Genomic DNA, 26,411 nt, shown 5'->3' on the forward strand with positions numbered 1-26,411 from the left:
TTCACCTGTAAAATGTTTAATCCAAAAAGCAATCAGCTAATGCTCACTTGCCACCTTTTTCAGTTTTAGGTCCTATAGGGAACTCAAATACATATCGGGCATGTTTTCTGTCCTCTAGCTACTTACAATCTAGTTAAAAAGATAGACTATAAAATAATTATTCTGGAAAAAAGTGCATATATTTTTCCAAAATCATTTTACTACCCCTCACACACCCTCCCCAGGCAGAAAGTGATGAATCTAATACTTATAATGTCAAGATAATTTAATTTTATGCAAATAAATCTTTCTGGACATACACATCAGATTTTTGCAAAGTGAGCCAACACCTAGCCTCTTTCGATTTCTATTAAAATCTTTCAGTGTCACCTCAAATGTCACTCCTTTATGAAACCTTTAAGGATACTACTCATTACTCTGAATTCCACACCTGTCTAATCAGATACACCTGTTTATAACGTGTTTCCCTGAAAATAAGACAGGGTCTTATATTTATTTTTCCTCAAGAAGACACCCTAGGGCTTATTTTCAGGGCATGTGTTATTTTCCTCTCAAAGCCTCAGCTTGCAGCACACATAGGATGGCCGGGACCTGACAGGGGGAGCCGACCTTGTTGGTGGGGCTGCTCGCACCTTTCCGGTCACCTCTGGGATAGTAGCTGTCACAATGGGGCAGATGAGAAGGGCTGCTCGTCTTCTTTACCTCTCCACAACAAAATGCATGGGATGTGCAGACACGCTGCGTAGCCACGCCCATCACTAGGACTTATTTTCCAGGCAGGGCTTACATTGCGCAAATGCTTAGAAATCCTTCTAGGGCTTATTTTATGGGTAGGTCTTATTTTTGGGGAAACATGGTATATGATTTCCTGTGTTCTGTTACATTATTAATTCTTAGAGGACAATACCTTAGTTTTCCTAATGTTTTCATTACCAAAACAAAAGACTCTGACAATTTATGTTTTAAAGCAACTTCCTGGTGCATCCCTCTTAATTAAACACGCCCGCAAATCTGTGTTTCCATGTATTATGGCTGCTTGGAATAGTGCAGACCAGTGAGTATAAATCCTCCGGCGGCACAGCCAGTAGTACAACAAACAGCGTAACAGTACTTTGTCAAAGCCTCCATTTTCACTTCAATTGTAATGATATGACAGGTGGTGCCCTAAGACACTATCTGTATGTTTACGGGATTCTCTATCCTTTCCCGAAAAGACAGGAGCAAGCCCACTTATTCATCTGTACATTATGGCAATGGTCAGCCACCTTGTCAGCTCTAAGAGCCTCCATCAATGCCTAAGAAATCCTCTGGGTGTACTGTGCACAGTGAGACGTCCGGGGGAAAAAAGAAGAGACAGGAATGTAGAAATATAAGGGGACCTTATATTTCTTCCTTAATGCCCTCCTGCTCCTCACCTCACCTCCCTGCCAGTGAGCTACAAGTCACTCTTCAAAACCTGCCCAATGTTACCTCCTTCAATGTTTCCTGACTTCCCTCTGCAATCATTCCCTCCTCTCAGGTCTTAGCTAGCCACTCCGCGCCCCCCCCCCCAATACACACTCATCCACCAAAATAACTGCACATTTTACATTAAGTTAGGATTGTGGGAACTTAAGCAAAATACCTACCAATATAATGTTGGCACACAGTATAACTGAGTATATGGCAGCTATTGCCAACAATATTCTGAGCCAGGGACTGTGCTATTTCTTTTCTTTTTTCAGAGACAGGGTCTCGCTGTGTCACCCAGGCTGGAGTGCAGTGGCATGACCATAGCTCACTGTAACCTCAAACTCCTGGGCTCAAGTGACCCTCCCACCTCAACCTCCCAAGTTGTTGGGAAAACAGACATGAGCCATCACGCCTGGTACAAATTCATTTCTTTATTCCCTATAGTATAGGTACAGGACATAGTAGGCAGGTACTCAGTATTTGCTAAATTAAATAAAGAGAGAAAAGTGAAAAGGCAAAAATGGCCATGAGTGGAAGAGTTGCTACAGACTGTTTGGTTCTGTGTCAAAAATATCAATGCGAAACACACTACTTCCTAGCTCCCAAATCTAAAATCAAAAGAGCTTCCTTTGAGAGAAAAAAGTCTTCTCTATGTGCACTTGCTTTGCTTTGTGTAGCTGTTCACATCTGCAGACCCAACTGCCATTAATGGCCTGTTTTACCACAATCTATTCTGAAAATGGAGCCCAGGATTTCTCTGGAAGCCCCCATTTCTCCAGTTTTAGGGATACTGGCATGCCAATGTCTTGTTTTGTGGTTATTTTTCAACTTTGTCTATTTAAAAGAATACAATTAATGTGAAAGAGATATTTCAAATTTGTTCACATTTTATCATACCATGTTATAAGAACTGAGTCATACAAAAAAGTACTATATTCATTTCATTTTGAAATTTTCCTTTCAATACCAAGTCTGAACACTTTTCTCTTTTTCATCTTTTTCCTAATATCAGAGATGTGAAGAATCATTAAAAAAAAAAAGTAAGAGTTAAACTTCATTCATCTTAGAGAAGCTGGACAAAAATTGAAAGCCCAGCACTGAAAGCCTGTGTGATCACAGAACTGTCTTTACTGCTGCTTTTACAAAAGCAGCTCTGCCAGCATAAACTCTTGCCTGTATTTGAACATATCTGCTACTGGGCACAAAGGAGGAGTGCCAGAACCATCACCCTTATTACTGGTGAGTTCCATTGACAGAAATACTTTCCCATTTAAAAATCTGTCAAGCAACTGCTATCTTTTTGCAATGCAATTAATCATTTCTTTTATATATGCCTACATACACATACCAAACAATGCCTTGGGTTACACAGTCAACACTGCCTGACTATGAAGATGTCAAAATATCTTAAAGATTCAAAGTCACCGGCATCTGCTGGATATCTACAAGATATAAGGCATTGTCCCTGATCTCAGGGAATTCAGAAACTGTTCTAGGAAGCAACTATCTGTGGAAAGTACTACTCTGCAGTTCAAATTTCTAAGGGTGCATGGAAGGTATCTCTTCGGAGAACTAATTCATGGTTGCATACATTTAATGAATAAATCTGAAAACAGGAAGTTTTTAGTAGTCCTCTCAAAACCCAGACCAATGTTACAGCGGCACAGAGCTTCCATTCAACACCGTACACATACAAACTAGTGGTGCATAAGCAATGAAGCACTAACTCGATTCTAACTCTTTCAAATATTCTACTTGTTTCATGTTTAATCGTTTATCATTCATTTTTAAAATCTTCTTCACTGGTTGCTGAGGGGTGAGAGTGGGAGTGTCACAAATGCACAACCTACGGTATTCCAGGTTCTTTCAAGCCCTGATTACTTTCCCACAAAAAAACCTAGGCACCCATGTAACTTCTCCAATAGCACAGTCAAAAGGTAATATGGATATTTTCAAACATCTCTTCTTTTAAAAAAGCCCAAATGATAAGTTGCAAATGTCTAAGCATGTACTGTATGATCCCATCTGCTATCTCTAATAAATGATTATTATTGCTCATAATAAAGGGAAAAAATAGAACATTAAATTTGAGTGACTCTGGGTCTGGTTCAGAACACTCAGACAAAGACCTCACCATGCCAGGTGCACCTAGCTAGAGAGAGGAGAAAGCTGGGCTGACTACAAGGCCCAAGGCCACCAGAGCCTGAAGGACCTGAGGCACCCCAGGATTGCAAACAATTACTTTCGGTCCAATCGCACTGGAAAGCGCTGATGGAGAGTTCACTCTGCTGGGGATGACCCAGGCCGGGTGGGATTCAAGAGACTCTCCCCAGTACAGAGGCTTTCGGTGTTCTGGACAGGGAGATGGATCCGCGCCAAGAGACAAGGGAGACAGGTATCTTTTTCTCTTGGGGGCCTATAATCCACACAACCTGGTACTCTGCAGGCTGCACCGTATGCATCTAAAGGCACAGGGTTACAGTGGGAATATCTGGTCTGAACAAAGCCAGGCAGACGGAAAGGGCAAAGGGATACAGTTCGTAGAAATTTCAAGGTAGAAACATACAGTGCTACATGTCTCAGGGTTTTTTTTGTTGGTTTGTTTAAAAAAGAATAAAACCTTGGGCAATTTTTAGAAATGTGATTTAGAATGACAAAGTGTGGTATATTGTATTACTGCTCCAAATGACTCGCTGCCCTCCCTGCAAGAGGATTATACATCCCTGCCTACTGCCACATGACCTGCAGTGCCTCCAGCAGGAGGAATACTGATTTCTGGCCCTACTGATTTCAGGCTTGGGTGTGTGACTTCCTTTGGCCAATTAAATGGCCAACAAAGTGATGTATGCCAATTCAGGGCATCTACTTTAAGAAGCCACTGTATGGTTCTCTTTTTTTCCTCTCCTCACCCTGCCATGGTATTAGCAAGTTGCAGACAGGGGCTGTGCCTGCACATTGGAGCTCAGATTGAAGTCACGTGATGCAGAGTTATTATCGACCTCAGCTGGCATGCAACAGCAGAAAAGTAAACTTTTGTTGTTTCAAGCCATTGAACATTTCAGGTTGTTACTGCTGTATCATCTAGCATAAGCAGACTAATACACAAATTGGTAATCATAAAATGAACCTAAGTTGTTATCCACTCTATGTTCTATACTAGCCAATTATCCTGTACACTGCAGACAGATGAGTTACTTGCACATACAGTTCTGATCATGTAACCTTTCTGCGCAAAAATCCTAAATGATCTTCATAGCTAACCAGATTAAGGTCAGATTCCCAACCCTCTATAAGCTACACATTTCCCCAGTTTTTTAATATACAACTTCTTTTCATATACTCTACACTCTAACCAGAGCGTGCAACCCATTATCTCCTATCGCGTCAATTACTTTCTAGTTTGTCTCCCTCACATACATCTTGATTCTGCTTTCTGAAACCCTACCCATACTTGAAATCCTTCCTGAAGCTCCACGTTTAGCTATGAAGCCCTTCTTCCTCTGAAGGCATAAAGTACTGAAGTAGTGAATGCTGATGTTTATTGTAATCTATTTTCTATTACTTAGATTACAGTATATGTTTAATCTTCCCCATCACATTATAAATTCTAGAGAGCAGGAATCACTAGTTTAATTACCTCTTAAGTCCCATAAACTCCTCACATGATACTTTTTACAAAAAACTGTCATTTAATGCTTGCCTAATTAATGAACTTTGAAAGGATAAGTAAAAACAATTCCTAGGAAAAATGCACAGCAAGAAGGTTATGCTGACATTAAGTTCATGCCGCTGCAATACTCTTGGACCCAGATATAAAGGCAGAAGTGTAGAAGATGATGGTAGGAGTGCTGCGTTTAACTGGGTAAGGAAATAAGCAAACGCCTTGGGAAGGATGCTGAAAGACATGGCGTACCCAACCATTCATTTGGTTTGAAACAGAGCTGTCCAACAGGAATATAATGCAAACCATATAGGTCATTTAAAATGTTTTTGTAGATATATTTAAAAAGCAAAAAGAAAGATGAAATAATTTAATAATATGTTTTTATTTAACCAAATATATTCAAAATATTTATCTCATATTCTTTTTTTTCTTGTACTAAGTCTCTGAAATCTGGTGTGTGTTAGCTACACCAGCCACATATCACAGGCTCAGAAGCCACACATGGCTAGATGTCTACTGTACTGAGCAGTGCAGGTCTAGAGCTTATCTCATGTGAGACCCAATGCTTAGTTTTCAGAAATTCACAGCAGCAAAATGGCAGAGGCAACAGAAAACGATGGCAGTCATACACTGTATGAGACTAAATAAAACCTCACTTCTGGCCAGGCACGGTGGCTCGCGCCTGTAATCCTAGCACTCTGGAAGGTGGAAGCAGGCAGATAGCTCGAGCTCAGGAGTTCGCAACCAGCCTGAGCAAGAGCGAGACACCGTCTCTACTATAAATAGAAACAAATTAATTGGCCAACTAATATATATATAGAAAAAATTAGCTGGGCATGGTGGCGCAGGCCTGTAGTCCCAGCTACTCGGGAGGCTGAAGCAGGAGGATCGCTTGAGCCCAGGAGTTTGAGGTTGCTGTGAGCTAGGCTGATGCCACGGTACTCACTCTAGCCTGGGCAACAAAGCGAGACTCTGTCTCAAAAGAAAAAAAAAACAAACCTCACTTCAGATGGCATAAGCTATATATAATAAAGTTTCCCTCTCCTTTTTTCTAAGCAATTTTTTTGTAAAGCCAAGGTTTTGGTATACATCAGTGTGGTTCTTTTAAAGATTCAGCCTTCCAAAAGTAACAATTTTATTTTGCTGTAATGTAGTCAATTTCTCCCACTCACTATTACGCCAGCAAATTTACATACACAGAACCAGGATCAAACTCCTTGAAATCCAATAGTTCCTAACCTCACTCGTAAATATTAATAAAATAGAAAACACTGAAAGTGAATTTAATTCACAAGATTGAATTAATCAAATAAACCATGTTATAAAATATTAAACGCAATAATGATTTTAAAAGGAGCAAACTGAGTAAAAAAGGATTAAGATCCTAAACAAGGTCATTTTGCAGTTATTTACATTTTCCCTCAAATCCTTCCTTCTTACTCTTTCCTCCTATCTTGCCACATAAACCCCAACAAATAGAATAACTCCTTCACAATCACGTGGTGTCACAATAAATACAGTCATCAGAATCCTCTGGAGATTGGTTCCAGGAACTCCCACAGATACCACAATCCACAGATGCTCAAGTCCTTTACATAAAATGGCATAGTATTCACACACAACCTACACACATCTCTAGATTATATATAATACCTAACACGATATAAATGCTATGTAAATCGTGGCTATACTGTATTTTTGTGGGTATTATTTTTTACTGTTATATATATTTTTCCAAATATTTTTGTCTCATGGTTGGTTGAGTTTGAAGATGTGGAAGCCACAGATACAGAAGGCCAACTGTGTACTAGACTATCCCTGACTGACAATCAGGAGATCTAGACTGGAGCCAAGCTCTCCCACTGGATGGTTCTGGCCAATTCATATCTTAAGCATTAGTCTCGTTTGACTTATTTATTTGTAACAGGATCTCACTCTGTCACCCAGGCTGAAGGGCAGTAGCAGGATCATAGCTCACTGTACCTTGAACTCCTAGACTCAAGCCATCCTCCCGTCTCAGCCTCCCAAATGGCTGGGACTACAGGCACATGCCACCACAGCCAGTTAATTTTTTAATTTTTTGTATAGTTGGGGGTCTCATTATGTTGCCCAGGCAGGTCTTGAACTCCTGGCCTCAAGCAATTCTCCTGCTCACCCTCCAAAAGTGCTAGGATTATAGGCATGAGCCACCACACCTGGCTCTCCTTGGTTTAATATAAGAGGATTTGAATGGTTGGAGTTCAAAAATCTCTTCCAGCTCTGTAGAGCTAACTTGAGACACGGGAAAGGTACTCAACAAATCTTGAGGGATGAAAGAAGAAAATGGAAAAAGGAGGAAGAAATTTTCTTTTTTCTCTGTGTAGCTCCTTAGGAAGACAAGATATTGGTGGCAGATATTACAAGAGCATGAAAAGTAAAGGGTCCTAGAATGTGCCAGACATTCTGGGGCCACCTGGGAGTCCAGACATGGCTTCTGCAGACAGAGCTGCTGTGATCAAGGATGTTTTCTTGCACTCATCAACAGACTGTGCATAATGACACAACTAGGTAGCGATTCTCCACGCGTCTTCTTCCTCTGCACCACCTCCTGCCGAAGTCCAAAGTTAATCCGAAGGTGGCTAACCTAACACGCAATTTCCCCCCTTTGTCTCTATTTGCAATACCTGGCAGACAAGAAACCTTGGACTCAAAACCACAGTCATACTGAGAAGGAAAGACACACTGACTCTGAAAATGATGGGACAAAGGCTCTTTTGTTTCCCCTCTAAATTACAGAGGAGGTAAGAAGCAGATGTCTCATGCTTGTTCAAAACGTTACTTTTTAAGTGAAACTTAAATAATGCATATTATGCAACTGGTAAAAGTATTCAAAAGTATGGCTGGGCGTGATGGCTCACATCTGTAATTCCAGCACTTTGTGAGGCCAAGGTGGGAGATTCGCTTGAGGCCAGGAGTTTGAGACCAGCCAGGGCAACATAGTGAGACCCTGTCTCTAAAAAAAAAATTTGTTTTTAAAAATTAGCTGAGTCTGGGCCAACAAACATATGAAAAAATGCTCAACATCCCTAATCATCAGGGAAATGCAAATCAAAACTACAATGAGATATCACTTAACTCCAGTGAGAATGGCCTTTATCAAAAAGTCTCCAAACAACAAATGCTGGCGTGGATGTGGAGAGAGAGGAACACTCCTACACTGCTGGTGGGACTGCAAACTAGTTCAACCTCTGTGGAAAGCAATATGGAGATACCTTAAAGCGATACAAGTGAATCTACCATTTGATCCAGCAATCCCATTGCTGGGCATCTACCCAAATGATCCAATGACACTCTACAAAAAAGATACCTGCACTCGAATGTTCATAGCAGCACAATTCATAATCGCAAGGCTGTGGAAACAGCCCAAGTGCCCATCAATTCAAGAATGGATTAATAAAATGTGGTATATGTATACCATGGAGTACTATTCAGCTCTAAGAAACAATGGTGATATAGCACATCTTATATTTTCCTGGTTAGAGCTGGAACCCATATTACTAAGTGAAGTATCCCAAGAATGGAAAAACAAGCACCAGATATATTCTCCAGCAAACTGGTATTAACTGAGTAGCACCTAAGTGGACACATAGGTACTACAGTAATAGAGTATTGGGGAGGGGGGCGAGGGGGGGCAGGTATATACATACATAACGAGTGATAGGCGCACCATCTGAGGGATGGTCATGCTGGAGACTCAGACTTGTGGGGGGTGGGAGGGAAGGGCATTTATTGAAACTTTATAATCTGTACCCCCATAATATGCCGAAAAAAAAAAAAAAATTAGCTGAGTCTGGTGGTATGTGCCTATAGTCCCAATTACTTGGGAGGCAGAGGTGGGAGGATCACTTTAGCCCAGGAGTTCAAGGTTACAATGAGCTATGAGTTATGATAGGGCCACTGCACCAGCCTGGGTGACAGAGTGAGACCCTATCTCTATCTAAAAAGAAAAAAAGAAAAAGGTATGCATGCGCCTTATGCTGAAATAAATGTTTCTCCCCTCAAGAGAACAAGTTTGCAAAATACAACACATACCAAAGAGAAAAATCGAAAGTACAAAGTACATAGTACAAAGCAATTTATAAAGATAGAAATTTGTATAAATTTCCCTTTGCATTCTGACATACTACATTACATGTGCTATATAAAAATTTTTAAATCTAACTTTCAAAAGTCAACCAGAAGAATATCTTCATCTTCTGCTTGCCCTAACACAACACTTAAAAAAAATAACTTTTAGGGATTAGGAACAAAAGAAACTGAATTCAGGGAGAACAAGTACAAGAATTCTCAACCCCAGCAGCAGCAGCTGACTAGGTGCTCATAATATTTATTTATGAGCACCTAGTCTCTCTTCTTAATTTTCATTGGTTCTGCCTCCTCTTTCCATTCCCCAGAGCAGGGGGAGCCTCTATTCTCTAATGTCTTCTATTCTACTTCATCCTTTCTTCCTTGACAACATAACAAATACCCCTTCCCCACTCCCTTCCTACCTCTTCCTCCCAAGAATTTACCTGACCTTTCTAGGAGAGAAACTGCAAACCTGTATAACAAACTCTTGGGCATCCCTATCAGATGCTCTGCCATCATTTCCAACTCAACCCTCTCTAAAATGTAATCTGCCAACTGCCCACTGAACCAAAGTAGCTCTTCTTTCTTTAGTTTCGACTGATTTTTCAGTAACTAGGTTTTAAACCCCAGAGCCATCTCCAACACTTTTTTTGTTGCACTGTCTTCTCCTGTAGGCTGTTAGCATCCAAGTTCTGGATATTTTATTTCTGCCATATTTTGATAATTCTTTTTCCTTCCTCTTTTCTAGTCTCATGGGCATTGCTCTGATATAGACCTTTCCTACCTTTTTTCTGCTGCACTTCACAAAATACCATCTATAGCCTCCCTACGACCAAACCCAATTCATTATATTCTGCTTTCGGATTATCCTTCTGAAAAGGAGGGTCAAATATGTCACTGCTTTAGGTATCAAGGTCTTCCACAGCTGAGTTTGGTTTCGACTTCTTTTTAGATGTATCACTGTGACACAATAAGAAACACATATTTGGTCTTTGTCCCTGGTTCATAAAATCCTTGGACTCTCTGGAGTGATAAGAGTTTCTTTTGTATACTAATGAGATGATTGGTGGCTGGGGGTCCCTAGGTAGCTTTGCGTGGGTGCTGGTCACCACAAATACCAAGGCAGGATTAGAGGGTTGAAACTTTCGGCCCCACTCCTAACTTCTGGGAGGGGAGAGAGGCTAGAGATTGAATTCAATCACCAATGGCCAATAATTCAATCAATCAAGCCTATGTGATAAAAGCCCCCTAAATGTCCCTAAACTACAGGGTTTGGAGAGCTGTTGGCTGGTGAACACATTGGGGCACTGGAAGGATAGGACCCCTGAAAGGGAATAGGGGCTCCATCCCACACCTATATACGTTCCCCTACACATCTCTTGCATCTGACTGTTCCTGGGTCATATCCTTTGTAATAAACTGACAATATTAAATAAAGGCTGTCCTGAGTTCTATGCAATTATTGAACCTGAGGAGGGGTCATGGGAACTCCTGATTTATAGCCAGTAGGTCAGAAGTACAAGTGGCAACCTGGAACTTGTGACTGGCATCCACAGTAGAGGCAGTCTTGTGGGACTGAGCCCTTAACCTGTAGGGTCTATATTAACCCTGCTGGGTTGTTAGTGCCAGAATTGAATTAAATTATAGGACACTCACAGTTGGTTTCAGAGAATTGGGGAATGTATTTGTGTAGTTAAAACCACCACACATTTGGTGTCACAAGTGCTGTGAGGAAATATAAAAACCACCACACATTTGGTGTCACAAGTGCTGTGGGGAAATATAATTCAGTCGCCCAGGACTTCTCTTCATGTACCTTTGGTCCCACTCTATGCTTTGTCCTTCTCTGAACCCAGTTGACACTCTCCTAGCTACATGTCTTGGCAGAGATGTTTACAATTAAATGACCAAACACATGTGGGGCTTGAGAAGCTCCCGCACATTTTTCACTAAATGTATCCATAAATACTTAATGTTTTCGATATTCTGGTTTTTTAAGTTTTACTTTCTAATTGTTCATTGCTAGTATAAAGAAATGTATTTTAACCTTTTTTCCCCCTATCTTGCCAACTTATAAATTCTAGGAGATTGTTTGAAGATTTTTTTTTTTTTTCTTTCTGAGAGAGTCTCGCTTTGTTGCCTAGGCTAGAGTGAGTGCCATGGTGTCAGCCTAGCTCACAGCAACCTCAATCTCCTGGCTCAAGCAATCCTTCTGCCTCAGCCTCCCAAGTAGCTGGGACTACAGGCATGCCCAGCTAATATATATATATATATATATATATATATATATATATATATATATATATTAGTTGGCCAATTAATTTCTTTCTATTTATAGTAGAGACGGGGTCTCGCTCTTGCTCAGGCTGGTTTCGAACTCCTGATCTCGAGCAATTCGCCTGCCTCGGCCTCCCAGAGAGCTAGGATTACAGGCATGAGCCACCACGCCCAGCCTCTTTTTTTTTTGAGACAGAGTCTCACTCTGTTGCCTGGGCTAGAGTGCTGTGGCGTCAGTCTAGCTCACAGCACCCTCAAACTCCTGGGCTCAAGCAATCCTCCTGCCTCAGCCTCCCAAGTAGCTGGGACTAAAGGCATGTGCCACCAAGGCTGGCCGAAGATTTCTTAAGGTTTTTCAAGTTTATGGCCTTATTGTATATAAATAAAAATACTTTTGCTTCCTCCTTTCCAATTTGAATTTTTTTTCTTGCTTATTGCACTGGCTGGGACCTCCTGTCAATGCACTATAGAAGTGATTAGAACACAACCCTTGCCTTACTCTATCTCAGGCAGAGTGTTCAGTCCTTTACCATTAAGTACATCAGTTGTAGATTTCTAATAGTGTGCTTTACCAGGTTGAGGAGGTTTCTATTACTGGTTGCTGCAAGTTTGTGTCATAAGTGTTGAATTTTGTCAAATCCTTTTTTCCTGCATTTACTGAGATGATCACATAGTTTTTCTTCTTTATTCTGTCAAAATGATGCATCACAGTAATTTTTTTCATAATCGTGAAATTATGACTTTGTTTTTTAGAGCAGTTTTAGGTTTATAGAGAAAGTGAGCAGATAGTACAGTGGGTTCCTCTATGTACCCTCTCATCCCCCACTCCCCAGTTTCCTTAATTACTAATATCTGTATCAGTGTGATATAACTGATGAACCAATATTGATTCAGTATTCATAACTAAACTCCACCGTTTATGTTAGGTCGACTCTTTGAGCTGTATGGTTCTGTGGATTTTGATGAATGCATAATGTTATATATCTGCCGTTATAGTATCATACAGAATAGTGTCCCCTGTGCTTTACTTATTCATCCCTCTCCTTGCTCTCTCCCAACTAAAGATAATAACAATGATGATAATTTTCGAAGAGTACAGAACCAGGGATGGATAAAAAGAAAGCGAGACCTTTCCCGCACAGCAGTTGGGTAGAAATAGTGGTAACTCAACCAAATATTCAAAATGGCACATCTCCTCTTCCTTCTAATCAGCATTTCTGCCTTGGAATATGTGTTAATAAACTGTACAAAATCCTTACCCATGATATAAACAGTGTACATTACTGCTAGGTGATTCTTATTATCATCATCACATAATTAGACATAATCTCAACAATTGCCCACAGACTACATCAATAAATATTCCTTAGCAAAACACAAACTAATGACAAGAGAATCCAAGTTGGTGGTGAGGTCTATAAGGTTCAGAGGGCACTTTCCCCTTTTGGGTTAGGCCACGGTGAGATGCACAGAGGGGATCAGCAGGGGACATGGACCAGCCAGGCATTTGGATCTTCTTGAGAACGGATTCATGGCAGCTGGATCTATCTGTTTCTAAACCCAAACACTAAGTTCTTAATTTTTGTTTTGGGTTTTTCAGACTGAGAATTATCTAGTGGGTTATTTTCCAAATGAGTTATGTCACTTTCTATAATTTCTAGTTCCTGCCAACATTTTTCAATTTTATGTTTTATCTCCTTAAAGTATATTTATTTTGAAGTTCATGACTAATAATTTGAACATCTGAAGCATCTGTGGGTCTACTTCTATTTTTTATTTCTGTCCATATTCATGTCACATTAGCTGGTCATGTACTTCTTTATTTTTTACTGTGTGTTGGACATTTTATTTTTGAAACTGTGGCATCTTTAGGCCAGGCATGGTGGCTCACGCTTGTAATCCTAGCACTCTGGAGGCCAAGGTGGGAGGACTGCTTGAGCTCAGGAGTTTGAGACCAGCCTGTGAAAGAGTGAGACCCCGTCTCTGCTATAAATAGAAAGAAATTAGCCAAACAACTAAATATAGAAAAGAAATTAGCTGGGCATGGTGGCACATGCCTGTAGTCCCAGGGAGGCTGAGGCAGGAGGATCCCTTGAGCCCAGGAGTTGGAGGTTGCTGTGAGCTGATGCCATGGCACTCTAGCCCAGGCAAGAGAGTGAGACTCTGTCTCAAAAAACAAAAACTGTGGCATCTTTAAAGACTTAGAATTACAATCACTTCTGCCAGGTGTTTATGAGCACCTGCACTCTGATATCATTTTGATACAATTTTTGTGCTCAAGGTTTCCTGGATCATACAAATGACTTGGAACTGCATAGCAATCCATGTGAAGGCTGATTTATCATTGTTTCACCTTCATATTCCACTCAAAGCTGGGTCTGAATTCACTTTGCCAACTCCAATCATAAGGAACTTACCAAGGACTCCTCATGACAAGACCTGAACTCCAACCCTCCTGTCCCTGTAGGTCCCACAAAGTGGTCAGAATACATATTTATTCTGCATTTAAGCTGCTTCTTCCTGAATGGCATATATCTAAACACTAGGTTCACCTCTCTAACTTTTCACATTTTTTTGGATTTGGGACTAGCAATTCCTCACTAACTTGGTATATCTCCAGTGCCTTCAAGCATAGGTTTTTAATATTTTGCCCAGTCCTAGTTGTCATCAGTGGGAGAGGTGATGCTAATCACTGAATTTGTCATTTCTGAATGCAGAAGTCAGAACAAGAACTTTCACTCTATGAATTTCACAAATAGTTTGCCCCTTGTGGTCTTTAATACAACTGTGCATATACAGTCATCCCTCAGTATACACAGTATATCCACAGTATATCCAAATCCATGCATACTCAAGTCCCGTAGTCGGCCCTGTGGAACATTCACACATGGAAAGATGGCCCTCTGTATACGGATTCACATCCCTCAAATACTATTAATGTATTTCTGATCAGTGTTTGGTTGCAAAAATCTGCATAAAAGTGGACTGAAGCGGTTCAAACCTGTGTTGTTCAAGTGTCAACTGTATTCCCTACCCAACCCCCATTAGAATGCTAGGACTGGGCCTAATTCAGTTGTCCCCTGCCGGGAATAATTATTTGTTAAATTGAATCAATCAGTCTTCTCTGATGGTTTTTGCTTATTATTTACATCAAAATCTCATTGTTTTGAATAAATAAAATTTCATTCTTATATAATCATCATTAAAAGCACCTTTCCCTTTCCCATTTTCTTTCAACATTTATACAGTATCTACAAGGAAAGGCCTGTATCTACTAAGTGTCTTTTTTTTTTTAATTGACTCTAATGTGTCATTTATTTGGTTTTAAGATAATCTTTATGCTTTCCAGATGTGCCTTATGGCATATACATATATATATTTTTTTAACATGGTAAATTAGCGAACTAGCATTAATTTTGTTTTGAAAATTTTATGACATTTCTTAGGACCTAGCAATAAGATACTTATTAGCAAACCCAAGGCTGGGGATCACTAACTATATATACTGGCTAGAAAGTAACTAGAACATTCCTGTGTACAAAGCATTGGTGGTTTTTAAAAAACTTTTTTGTGCCTCTTTAATTTCAGTGCTTTTCCTTCACTAAGTAGCCATATGTAGAATTGCTCAGTATTCCAATGCCTTTTTCTGTGGGGAAATAAATATATTACAAGACTGACAGTCTGTTCTGAAACTTCGGAAACCAACAGCAAGGAAAGTAAGAACTAGATAAAGAGAACTCCTAGCTTCCAGTGGCAGAGACAGTATTTAAATTGCAAATTTCAGGCATTATATCCACATCAGTTGCTCAAGGAGAATCTCCTAATCCCCCAGATTTAGCCAGGATGCCACTGCCTATACTTCTGTAACATTATATCTTTCCTCTTTCTTAACAGATCTCATATTATTTGCTCAGTGCATGCCTTCCTTGCTGAGTTGAAATCTTAGTGCCAAAGACAATACTTCAATAAATATAAAGCTTTCAATAAATATAAAGCATGAAACAGCATTTTAGTCAGTTTCCATAATATGAGAGCTAAATTAGATTTTTCTTCATACCCCAGGAGAAAGTAAGCCTTGCTTAGTCTGGATTCCATACAGTCACCCAACACATCTTGGATTCTGACCATACAGTGTGTGTACATCTCAGGAACCACAGCTACAGTTGTTATCATTGGCCAAGGGCTGGTCAAATTTCTCATTCCTTTTGGTGCTAAGTGTCTCTGATACTCAATAAATGCTCACTGGTAACAAAATCAACCTTCAATTATTCAGGGGCTGGTCACTCGGATCCCTTACTTCTCATTTCCCCTGCTCCACCCCTCCAACTATTCTCTAACTTTTGGGCTTCTCACTGGTAAACATGTCATCAAAGATTGGCCAGAGCAGTGGGGGACAACTCTAAGTAGTGGACATTGTGACAGGCAAGGAGCATATAAAGCTGTCGGAAGGTTGGAGCTGTACCTAAAAGAACTTTTCCAATGACATCATCTATTCTGAGTAAGGCACAGAAAATGACAGTTTGGCTAATCAATCAGTAATCACAGCTGTCATGCTATCATTCTACGATGTTACCATTTTGTCCTTCCATCTTCTAGGGTGGTAACACCATACAGTCCCAGCTCCTCTACCCACTCTATCTGTGAGTTAGGACATGCTATTTCACCTCTCTGTGGCTCATCTCGTCATTAGCAAAATAGAAACAATAACCTGATAGGTTTGCTCTGAAGATCAGAGCATTCTTTCTGAGAATGAAATAAAGTACAGAAGTGCTTTATAAACGCAGAGTGACATTCTGATTTTATATTATTATCAACATTAATTGTTTTTTCATGGCTTGAGCTTCAAATCTCAAGGGGACAAATGTTCTACGTGGGCTATTGTGATGAGTAAAATCCAGGATTTTTGCACACCAAGCCAGTATACATGCCAATTCCTTATCAGTGCTTACCTTGGGAGGTTTCCTTAATGATGGAAAAATTTTTCAGCAGCAGAGATACAGAGGGTTGGCAAGACGGCAGCCACATCAGATGGACACAATGAAAGAGAAAAAACATAAGGTAAATTCAGCACCTTGATAACATGATCTAAAAGATACTCTTCTTCTTCATGAAGAATTCAAACACATTACTGCCTGAAAAGATAAGCTCCTACATTTGCTCAAAATACAGTAACATAATGAATTTCTTTCCTGTTTTAATAAAATAGATCCAGATAGTCATTCAGAGATATTTTTAATGATCATAAGAAATGCCAATGAAAGAGTAGCAAGATAAAGAAAGATGCTATAATCATTATTGCACGTGGTCAAATAGTTTTATCAATTTTAATATTTAAATTCTTAAATTGGTATTAAGATGTATGCATATTTTCCTTTGGTAAATACATATATAAATGGGAGTTTCTCTCACTTAATAACCATGGTTCTAGATGATAATTTTCACATATTTTAACCCTGACTAAAAATGTAAAAGCAGTATCCATCCTTCCCCCACCACTAACCACACATGCACTTTTTTTCCTGCTTTTAATAATTTTATTTTTTTTCTAATTTTGTTACTTTAGTTTCCCATAGCACACACATGCACTTTTTTTAAAAGTGCATTTTTGCATGTTAGTAACTCGGGAATCACTGAAACTGTACCTGGAGAAAACTCTGAAAAGGAAATAGTCTTTGAGGCAACAAAATATTAGGTTGACTTGCTTTGTAAGTATTCAATATTTTTTTTTTTTTTTTTGAGACAGAGTCTCGCTTTGTCGCACAGGCTAGAGTGAGTGCCGTGGCGTCAGCCTAGCTCACAGCAACCTCAAACTCCTGGGCTCGAGTGATCCTTCTGCCTCAGCCTCCCGAGTAGCTGGGACTACAGGCATGCGCCACCATGCCCGGCTAATTTTTTTTTATATATATATCAGTTGGCCAATTAATTTCTTTCTATTTATAGTAGAGACGGGGTCTCGCTCTTGCTCAGGCTGGTTTTGAACTCCTGACCTTGAGCAATCCGCCCGCCTCGGCCTCCCAAGAGCTAGGATAATATTTTTTGTATGTACAAAATTAAGAAGTTCAATTATGATGTCTAAGGTATGTGATCCTATGACAGTTCTTGGCCTTCCTGATGTAGTTATTCTTGATCAACCTCTGATATCATAAATCCATAGCTGTAAAATTACTATGAAAGAGAAATGGGTGTATTTCCCCATGGCCTTAATCCTTCATCACAGGGAATTGAATCATGAGCCTAAGAAAAGCTTTTCCAGGGCTGAGGGCGTGGGAATCAAGAGGTACAAGCAAAAACAGTCTGAGGCCTTTTCTCCATCATGGGATTCAACAGTCTTCACAGAGTTCCGAGGGCTCTGAACAAAACCCAGAGCACAGCAGCAGGGAAAGAATGTCCACGGACTCTACAATCCTACGCACAATTCTAAACTTTTGAGTGCATGGAAAGAAAAATAATCATGCTCCAACAATGATGAACCTGAAGCATCATTTTCTTGAAATTCAATGAATTAGCTGAAAGGAAATGAGCCCCATCCCTGATGTCATTACCTCAGACAGGCACAATGGGAATGCTATCTATTTTTGTCTTCAGGTTTGAGAGGAGAACTTTGTCTAGAATAACTGCTATGTCTGGCTGCTGTCAAGCAAGTCTCAACATACTTGTATGTCTGCCCTCCAAAATAAGATAAACATTTATAGATGGTATAAATAAAAATGCACGAGCGTTTTTAATTCTAAGAAAGCCATAGATTTCCATTCTGTACGTAAAACTTGAGACTTCTGCGAAGAAAATTTCCTTAAGTGGAACACTACTCTGGAAGGCATCTGTTCTAAAATAATGAATGTTTATGCACTGCCCTTTTGACTAAGCCTTCTTATTTTGCTTGACTTATTCTTTAAAAGTCATTTAGGGGGGAAATGGGCATTTATTGAAACCTTAAAATCTGTACCCCCATAATATGTCGAAATAAAAAAAAAATTTAAAAAAAAGTCATTTAAATCACTGCTTTATTTAACAAAGGAAAGAAAATAACATCACGATAAGGCAATCATATAAAACAGCATGGACCAAGTTAATAAAATAATACAGTTTTCCCATTTATGCCATGATGAACCAAGTAACCCAGTGGGGGGTGGGACACACTAACAGGAACCCCAGGGAGTTTTCTCATACGGGTCCTTTACACCATAGCCCACAGCTGTATAACAGCAATCATCACCAGCGGCAAAGATCCAGTGCTGGTTTGTAGCCAGTAGTACATGTACTTCCTCAGTTGTCAATAATAAAATTAAAATTATCTTCATTCTTCCTAAAGCACCAATCCTATTTCAGCATTTTAAGTTTTTTAAAAGTCTATCATTTTCACTTAGAAAGATATGACATTATATACCCAAAGTTAATCATCATTCAATTTAGAACAAGGATCCTTACTACAGAAGGAAAAGTGGAGAAGCCAGGTAGTGCATCACAACCGTGGTTTATTAATTGGTAAACTTCCTGGAGGTGTGAATTAGGTGACAGGCTGCTAAGTCACCCTGATTAGGAAGCAAGGTTACTGCCACAATCCCCAGAGGATGCATGTCGTCTTTGGTAGTGGTGAAGAAAAATTTTTCCAATGTAAGTAATATTGATACTATATAATCAAATATAGTATGCTATCCTCTTAAAAAAAAAAAAAAACTCGTGCTACTACAATGTAAACATGAAAGATTTATATCCATATATACATAAACTATTAAAATAACTTAATAGGAGGCCATAGGCTGAGATGGCTCCAACACCCTGGGTTTCTACCTAAACAAAACTGCTCAATTCATGAATCGCTGTCTGTTCAAATAAACTCTTTAAAATGTAATGTGCGAAAGTTTATCTGTTAACAATATGGAAAAGGATGAAATGAGAATGAATAATATAAATACCATATTCAAAATAATCCATATTAAATATAAATATTTTTTTAAATTATGGCCCTCTGTTGATTACGTCAGCGAAAGCCACGTCTCTTGGGCAGGTCCAGCCTATTGCTGAGAAAACTGCATGGCTCCATTACAGAAAGAGGCAATGTTTCTGCTAAGCAAATATCCAGCAAACGAAAAAGAATATCCCTTCAAACAGACTTAACAGACCATGACACACAAGCTTGTTTGCTGACACCTTAGAAAACAGAGTCCATCCACACTTGCCCGAAAATGTCTTTACTCCTGACCACTCTCTACTGCCCAGTCTCTCCTTCACCCTCCAAAAATCCTCATTTTCAATTATATAAACCTCTGTAAGAATTAGATTTTGGTGTGTACATTCAAAGAAATAAATTGAACACAATATGACACTTCAGAAGACAAATGGGTAATAATATTTCTAGGTCCCAGGATTTGGAGAGAAAGTAAGGAGGTGCAGTTCTATGCTAATAGTAATTCTGTTTTTGCAAAACACTGAAGCTCCTCCTCACTCCAAGGACAAGCAGGCTGAATCTTCATGGTCACCTACACCACGTATTTTCACCACACAACTCATGCAATTTACATGCTTTTGTCCCACTTTGTCTCCTCACTATGCCTGATCACATCTGCCCACTCTTTAAGGCCTAGTTCAAAGCTCACCTCTCTCCCTTCCTCACCAACTTTTAAGACCAACTTTGTCTTCACTTCCTCTAATACCCCAGGATTCCTATGGTCAACAAAACAGCTTGGCACTTACTGGCCAAGAACATAAAAGTTCAATAGCCTCCAGTAACTCTGTCTGTATTTGAGTCTCAGGTAGCTTTAAGATTTAAACCTCTTGAAAACAGAGGCTACACGACATGCTACTTTCATAATCCCTGTCCCCAATCCCCACTACTCATGTAGGGCTCAGTATATTATAAGAACTCAGATATAATTTTTTACATTAGTAAGTTAAACATAATCCAGATATGAGGATTTGCTTAAATCACCACCACAATCCCACAATTTGGGGGAAAGAGTGCCTAAATTTAATAGCAGGGATGACCTCAGGGATTGTCAGAAAACTCAAAATATTTCTGATGACTCATTTAAAAATAATTATTTCTCTAGACCAGCATTTCTCAGAAGAGTGGCAATTCAATGGGATGTTAACAAAGGTCAAACCCTAAAAAGCTTCTGAGGTCACCTAAATTGAGAAATGCTGCCAAATGCAGTTAAACATTTGTTTCTTTATGGCCTCTGAAAAGTACTGCCATAGAATTCTTAATTCATGACAGAATTCTTTGAAAGGAAAATGATGGAACATATTTGGGGAAAAACTTATCACTGATTTTAATAAACCACACCAAAAAAAGGTTTTTTCAAGGATGCAGTGGATTTTAACAATTCTAGCAGTTCAATAATCTCAGGTACTAACATGGATAATATGGCTATAACCTGAGATGAATTTTAAAAGGTTGCGATAAAAAATATGCATAAGTATAAAAGAAAAAGAAGTCTGAAGTAACTTTTGAAATATATATCTGTGTAAGTGCTGTAAGAGGTACAAACAAAATGGCACAAGAACAAGCACTGGTGGTTCAGTGGTAGAATTCTCACCTGCCAAAATGGCACAAGAGCTCACATAAGAGAGAGAGATCCAATCTGAATGTAGGCATAGGGACATGGTGGTTTGAGAGGAGAGAGGATGTGGAAAGGGTCTTTGAGAACAGGGGAGGACCTAACCGACAGAGGAGGGGACCATTTCTAACAGTGGTGACAGTGTTAGCAAAATGCTTAAATGAAAATATTTGTAGTGTCTTGGCAAGTGTACAGTTAGATGAAACTACAGATTCTATAGGAGGAGACACTAGAAAATTGGAGTGTAAAGATAAGCTGGACATAGCTATACTGGGGCAGGTCTTGAAATGAGGAATCAGTACTTAATTTAGTAGGTAGTAGAGACCTGGGAAGTTTAACAAAAAAAAAAAGAAATAAAGAAAGCAGGATAAGTAGTCTATTACAACAACTACAAAAATAGTTCAAGTTTTTTCCCTATAACTCGCACTGAGAAAATTCTGGGTCAAGGAGACCTTTGATCATTGTGTACAGACTATTGACTACAGTTATCTACTTAGAAGTCTGATGGCCAAAGATCCTGATGGACAATGGCCTAACACCAGTCGGTGCTTCAAAAGATATGCATGATCAGAGAAGCATCTGCTGAAACAAATTTCTCTCATGTATTAACTATCTTACTGGTTTGTTGGAAACTGTCACAACTTAGATCAGAAAGATACACAGCTGGGGGACATTTCCCTCCTGGAAACCAGTTTAAGGACATGTACTTTATTATGAAGCCCCTGACACACAACTCTATCTTACAGAACTAAACACCAAGTCACCTAAATCTTCCAAGTCCTCTCTATCAGTAAGAATTTATTGAGCACTGACTCCTACAGTGTACATTATAAGTGCTTTGAGGGAATATTTAGAGGAATAGGGCATAGTCTCTGTCCTGCAGAAGCTTAGAACCATGTGAGAGAGCCAGATACACATCTGCATAATATTAAATGGAATGTGGTAAGTGTTAAAACAGAAATAGGAACAAAGAGCTATGTCCATTCAACAAATATTTAACATCCACTGCTTGCTACTCTGCTGATAAATTAGACTTGCTGTCTTTCAGACAAGCTGAATTTTCACACATGTCACAATGCAATATGGTGTGCACAGCAGCAGCTCAAAAGAGGGTGGATCACCTGGGAAAAAAGGGAAGTTTCCCAGAGCAGAAAAAGCCCCAAGCAGAATCAAGAAGGACTGAATAGGAATTCACCAAGCTGACAAGCCCAAGAAATGGTAACCCAATAAGGGGAATTGTCTATGCAAAAAGCACCAGAGAACATAGGCCACTAAAGGACCACAGACCTGTGGGATTGTTCTGTTGCCAAGCTCAGCAGTTTGGCTCTAGTAGCAGAGAATGTGGGACCTGGGGTGATGGTATAGCACTAAAATGTTGTGGGGCAGGTGGGTACCATCTTCAAGCAGGATTTACTAACTATAGCCCAGGGATAAGTTTATATATTTGTGTATCAATAACCTAACATATTATCTACATCCAAAATACATAACAAATACTTCTGTGAATTATGAAAAGTAGAAGGGGTTACATATATATTTTGAAGAGCCTTTGAAAGCTATCACATGAAGAATGCAAATGCCAAAACATGACAAAGACTGGTCTGAAAACTCAAAGGCAAGTCAGCAGATTATAAAACTTATAAGATGCTATAGCACAATTTTCTGAACATGTGAAGAAGCTGATTCATTCAAGAGAAATGCCACTAATCAGCACAGGCTTTTGACACTAGGACATCTAGTTTGTTTTGGAAGAATATTGGATAGGTCATCTAGAATCTACTAAACTTAAGATATATGCTTAATGTCGTCTTTTTTTATTGTTTTTCTCCTAACCCCCTACGTCCCCTAGGACTCTGATCTCGCCTCCTATGGTTTTTGCTAACCGTTTTGCTTTTTGAGAACATGATCCCTGCAGTTAGCAAGAGGCTGCTACAGTTCAATGAGAAGACTGGATAGTACAAGAGTAAGGAAGAGAAGAAGGTAAAGACAGGAAGAGAATGACAGAGTGGGAGAAAATAGCAGAGGTAAGAAGCTCATGGTCTGGGTAAAGTTAAAGAGCAAAGATGTGGAGGTGGTGGGTAAGATAAGACGCTACCGTCAGCGAGTGAGATGTAACATTTCAGAGACAGCACATTTCAGGGTGGTAAACTGTAACCTGGTCATATAGTATGTCTGTAAAATAAAACGGATGACCATTACTTTAATTAATAGCTAACACTTAATGAGTTCTAACTATGTGCCAGCTAGGTTTCTGTTAGTTCTATCTCATTTAACTCACTTACACATACTGATGATCCTATAAAATTGTCTTTACTATCATTTTACAGATGAAAAACACTGAAAGTACAAGGTATAGAGATCGTATGACTTTCACAAGGTCACAGTTAATTGGCAGCAGTCCTGGGCAGTCTCTGGTTGTAGCAGCCCCCTGCTCTTAACTGCTACTGTAACTTGCCTCTTTTGTGTCTAAGAATTTGGTGAAAGCTCTTCAAGCCTACGCTAGGGTACTGGATAGCAACCCCTGTGGATGGTCAATGATGTGGCTCATCCATGCTTACAAGGGTCACCCATGTGTTTAACAACACGAATAAGCCTTGTCTGTATTCAAGTCCTTCATGACTGTGTAGGAAAAACCTATACGGAGTGAACCTCGAAAGAGAAATGACTTCTATGTGAAAGAAGGGACTATTGTGGCAGTGTGGAGTTAGAAGCAGCCTGCAAACCACCACTTCCCACTGGGGAGGCAGGGAATTGAGCACCACGAAAAAGGGCTATGAATAAAGGCACAAAAATACACATGCAAATGTGCTGGGAACAAATCTTAGGCAGGGGAACAGCTGGAACAATGTTGGACAGCACAGGATACGTTGTTCAGGGAATAGCAGGTAGACAGGGAATATAATTGAGAGCAATAAAGCTGGAATCACAGACAAGAACTGCAGTGCAGTTGTCATGGATGGTTTGGACAATGAGAATAACATGGCCAAATCTGTTTTAGGAGGGTGAGGCTCAAGGGTTAATGACAGGGGCTACATCATCTACAGGGTCAGCACTAGCGCCCTCATGGTGTGTAAGTTAAGACACCACTGCAAGGGCAAGAGAAAAAGTAGGCTGCAAAGGAGGAACACAAAGACAACCTGAAGGAAGAAGAATTCTGTAAGACTTGTTGCCTGCTGTGCCCCAGCCATCCAGCCCCTCCACCACGTTGAAAGAGATCTAACTACTGAGATCTAACTACTGTGTGGCTCGGAGTGACTTTTCACATGGGACTCTGGTCACAGACCTTGCAGCAGACTCAAGATGAATGAAAGGAAAAATGCTTTCGATTATATTGATACTTACTATACTGCTGGCAGTTTAAAAAATTAATTCAAAACACATCTACGACTTTAAAAAATAATTTCTCTTTTTAAAAAACTTGCTTTTTTAAAAAAAAATTACCACTCTACTTAATCTCTCATTTTCAATAAAAATCAAAAAGAAAAACTGAACTAATTTTGTACTGGAGTGGAAAGACTTGTGGTTTGATTTGGTTTTGTATATTTGGACTATATCCTTCTGGCATAACTACATTTGGCCTAAATTTCTACTAGAAATAATAAAGTAGAGTGGTGAAGAGAGTTTGGGATCTGGAGCCAAACCAACCCTAGCTCTGCCACGATCTAGCTATGTTGACCTTGACAAGTTCACTCCACCCCTCTCTCTGAGCCTCAGTTTCTGTGTTTATAAAATGGGGGTAGAAGAGTACTCCTCCAGGACCGCTGAAGGATTTCACGAAGTGACATGGATAATGCTACACACCGTGAGCATGCACAGTTATTGCTCAGTCAATGTGAGATGCTACTGTTACCACAAATAGCCCTCCTGGATTATACATGCAAAATGTCAACACAGCTCAAAATAAACTTCATCTAGGAAAAGGTTCTAGGAGCTGAAGAATAAAAGCACTTCTAAATTAGGGTTATTTCCCTTAAGAAAAAAAGATTTTTAAGAACATGTATGATAAGGGAAGGTAAAGAATAGAGAGGGGAAAAAAACCCTGGGAATAATTAGATAAACATGTATAAAGTTGGATACCTTTATAAGAATTAAACTATAATGATAATATTTTTAGGAAAGAGCCAAAAGCCAGTGCGTAATGGCAAACACTTTGGGATGATCATCTCTGACGCTGGTGCGAAGTACTGCCACATTTACCTACAAACTGCAATAAAACTCCCCTGACAGCAAAGCTGGGACCAAGGCAGCTGACGAGATGGACACAGAAACAATGATCTAAAATTTAAAGACAGTCTTTATTTAAAAAGAGACCAATATTTTAAAGTTTGCATTTATTTTCTCGGTCTGATAAGTAGCACGTGTTCTCCATATCACTAGCTAGAGAACCTATTGGTGTTTGATGACCTAAAAAGTTGTCAGTAGAAGATGAAGGGTCGGTGTCAGAAACAACCCAGGAAATCAAACTGCTTTTAATTCCGTTTCCCAAAATGACACCTTGACTTTTCAGCTGAGTACCACAGAGCAGAATCTTATGACCAATGTAAGATGTGCCCTATAAGCCAGAATCAAGCATTTCTATTAATAGTTTGAAAGTCTGACTACTGAAGTCCACTCAACTGAATGGTGAAAAAAGTGATTTAAAGAAACATTCATTCCGTTAGCCTTTGTCAAAAACATTTCTGCAATAAAGATGTGTCAACTTTACAAATGAAGCAATAAACTTCTGAAACAAAGGGAATAACAGCAAAGTCTTACAATTCTCACCAGAAGTTTTCTAATTAATTCAAGATTTATAAATTAGTTTCCTTATTTTAAAACTCAGATGATCTAAAAAAAGTTTTAGATATAATAGTTTTCAAATATAATACAATAAAATTCTAACTTTTTTTTTTTTTTTTTTTTTTGAGACAGAGTCTCACTTTGTTGCCCAGGCTAGAGTGAGTGCCGTGGCGTCAGCCTAGCTCACAGCAACCTCAAACTCCTGGGCTCAAGTGATCCTCCTGCCTCAGCCTCCCGAGTAGCTGGGACTACAGGCATGCGCCACCATGCCCGGCTAATTTTTTATATATATATCAGTTGGCCAATTAATTTCTTTCTATTTATAGTAGAGACGGGGTCTCGCTCTTGCTCAGGCTGGTTTTGAACTCCTGACCTTGAGCAATCCGCCCGCCTCGGCCTCCCAAGAGCTAGGATTACAGGCGTGAGCCACAGCGCCCGGCCAAAATTCTAACTTTTTAAATCAGTATTTTTCTTCCTGCACTGTGTACAACCTGTCTGCCACCCAGCAAGACTCAAGTTTTCACCATACAAGCCCTACCAACTCCACTAAACAGTGAACACACAGTGGTGCCCTT

The 26,411-nt window shown here is 39.6% G+C and overlaps 1 protein-coding gene across 1 annotated transcript in view; it reads right to left on the reverse strand.

The window, feature by feature from the left end:
- Positions 1 to 26,411, reverse strand: part of KIF13A (kinesin family member 13A) — a 198,487-nt gene that overhangs the window by 105,892 nt on the left and 66,184 nt on the right. The window contains 1 exon segment of the mRNA XM_020280123.2: positions 16,450 to 16,462. Coding sequence (XP_020135712.2) covers positions 16,450 to 16,462 — 13 coding nt within the window.

The sequence above is a fragment of the Microcebus murinus genome, chromosome 15 (genome assembly GCF_040939455.1).
Source record: "Microcebus murinus isolate Inina chromosome 15, M.murinus_Inina_mat1.0, whole genome shotgun sequence".
Classification (NCBI taxonomy): domain Eukaryota; kingdom Metazoa; phylum Chordata; class Mammalia; order Primates; family Cheirogaleidae; genus Microcebus; species Microcebus murinus.